This window comes from Ailuropoda melanoleuca, chromosome 16 (genome assembly GCF_002007445.2).
Source record: "Ailuropoda melanoleuca isolate Jingjing chromosome 16, ASM200744v2, whole genome shotgun sequence".
NCBI classification, from domain to species: Eukaryota; Metazoa; Chordata; class Mammalia; order Carnivora; family Ursidae; genus Ailuropoda; species Ailuropoda melanoleuca.
In genome coordinates this window covers 90,389,366-90,391,605 of record NC_048233.1, presented here as the reverse complement: position 1 = coordinate 90,391,605, position 2,240 = coordinate 90,389,366, and the positions used below count along the sequence as shown (strand labels likewise).

The following is a 2,240-nucleotide window of genomic DNA, read 5'->3' as shown; positions in this document are numbered from 1 at the left end:
GTCAGAGTGTCGCAGGAGAGCGAGCCGTGTGACTTCCACTTTGAGTGCGAGTGTAAGCCGGGGTGGGCTGAGGGGCAGCGGGGGACACGCAGGGAGCCAGAGCCGAGGCCCACAGTGCCAGCCAGAGAGGGTGACACGCCAGCCACAGCAGGGGGAAGGCCCAGGTTTGCTGAGCCCACTGTCACCGCAGCCTCTGCGGCTGGAAGGGGGCCCTGGGTCAGGGGGCTGTTATCCCAGGAATTCCTGAGCGTCCCTCTGAGAGCTGCCCACTGGCCTGGCCTCGGACGGCATGGTGTCAGGTCCAGGAGGAAGCACGCACCACACACAGGGGTCAGAACACCAGCAACGACCGGCTCTCTCCCTTTGGAGGCCGCGGCGAGGCCCTTCCTGCCACTTCAGCTTAGGGGGCTCCGGGTGTCCCGGGGCTGGTGGCCGAGAGCCTCCAGCCACAGCGTCATCTTCCCATGACCGCTCCCCTCCTGCAAGGACATTCGTCATTGAGTTAGGGCCACCTGGTAGTCCCGGACGGTGTCACCTCGAGGTCCTTAACTCAGTTACAGACATGAAGCCCTTTTCCCAGATCAGGGCACAGTCTCAGGGTCTGGGTGGACATGGGGACTTGCCTTTGGGGACACCATGCAACCCACTCCACCCCCTTTTATAAAAAAGGCAACCGGGGCCCAGGGCGGCTGGGGTGGCAGTGTCGGGGTGGCGCTGGGTGAGGGGACCGTCGTGCTCCGCAGGCTCCTGCAGCGGCTGGGGGGACTCGCACTACACCACCTTCGACGGCACGTCCTACTCCTTTCTGGACAACTGCACCCACGTGCTCGTGAAGGAGATCCACCCACGTTACGGGAACCTTAGTATTTACATGAACAACCACTTCTGCGGGGCCGTCACTGCCACTGCCCGCTGTCCCCGCGCCCTCAGCGTCCACTACAACTCCATGGAGGTCATCCTCACCACCAGCGCCGGTGCCCACGGGCAGGGGAGCCTGGTGAGTGGCCCTGTCCCGGGGCCACCAGGGAAGGCCTGCAGGCCTGGAGGTCAGCTCCCAAGGGTGCCTTGGGCAGGGTCAAGGGCACGCCGTGAAGCCTCAGGGAGCTGAACGTGGCCAACTGGGACCCCAAGGGGAGCATCTGCACTTTGGGTAGGGGAGGCCGAGCCCCGAAGGCAGGCCCTGCTGCCCCAGCACCCTGCCACGGATCCCCTCAACACATCCCCAGATCCTGTTCGACCACACGCAAGTGAGCTCGGGCTTCAGCAAGAACGGCGTGAGTGTGTCCGTGACGGGGACCTCCACGATGCACATCGACATTCCTGCCATTGGTGTGAACATCACCTTCAACGGGGACGTCTTCCACATCCAGCTGTCCTACAGCCACTTCAGCCACAACACTGAGGGCCAGTGCGGTGAGTGGGTGCCAGGGACGTCCGGGCCACAGCTGCCCAGCACAGGTGGGCAGAGGGAAGGGGGGAGAGCTTGACCCTGCTGCCCCGCCACCCCAGGCACCTGCACCAACAGCCAGACCGACGACTGCCGCCAGCCAGACGGCACCATGGCCCCCACCTGTCAAGACATGGCCCACAGGTGGCTGGTCCCCGAGAGCGGCAGGGAGGACTGCTGGGCGCCGACCCGCCCGCCCCCGACGGCTGGCACCTCGACCTCAGCACCCGCCACGCCCACCTCCTCCCCGTGCCCCCCGGTGCCCCTCTGCGAGCTGCTGCGGAGCCCGTGAGTCCCTCCCGTGGGCCTGGAGGTTGCGGGGCAGCAGCCTGCCCGCTGCCCCGGCCTCTGACCGCCCCTCCCCGCAGGGTCTTCGCGGAGTGCCACGCCCTCATCCCACCTGATCCGTTCGTCAGCTCCTGCGTCAGTGATGACTGCCAAGCCAACCCCCACCAGGCGCCCTGCCGGAGCCTGGAGGCCTACGCGGCGCTCTGCCGTGCCAGGGGCGTGTGCAGCAACTGGCGGAATGCCACCAACGGGCTGTGCGGTGAGTCGGGGTGGCCCCGGGGGCTCCGGCCTCCTCGGACCACCTAACTCGTCTCTGTGTCCCCAGACTTCACCTGCCCACCCGACAAGGTGTACCAGCCATGTGGCCCCGCACAGGCCGCGTCCTGCGACTCCAGGTAAAGCCTGCCTGAAGGGTCTGGGACCCCCCAGCCTCAGGTCCCTGGGGCTTCCTTCCCTGCACCCCAACCTCTGACCCCTGACTCCGGGCCCTGGCAGCTGGTCAACC

General features: G+C 66.7%; 1 protein-coding gene across 1 annotated transcript in view; it reads left to right on the top strand.

Annotated features, from left to right (window-relative positions):
- MUC5B (mucin 5B, oligomeric mucus/gel-forming) overlaps positions 1-2,240 on the top strand; it is a 37,853-nt gene that overhangs the window by 34,814 nt on the left and 799 nt on the right. Inside the window, exons 35-40 of the mRNA XM_034644858.1 lie at positions 6-52; positions 744-997; positions 1,227-1,413; positions 1,510-1,735; positions 1,816-1,994; positions 2,061-2,130. Of these exons, the coding sequence (XP_034500749.1) occupies positions 6-52; positions 744-997; positions 1,227-1,413; positions 1,510-1,735; positions 1,816-1,994; positions 2,061-2,130 (963 nt within the window). The remainder of the gene's footprint in view (positions 1-5; positions 53-743; positions 998-1,226; positions 1,414-1,509; positions 1,736-1,815; positions 1,995-2,060; positions 2,131-2,240) is intronic.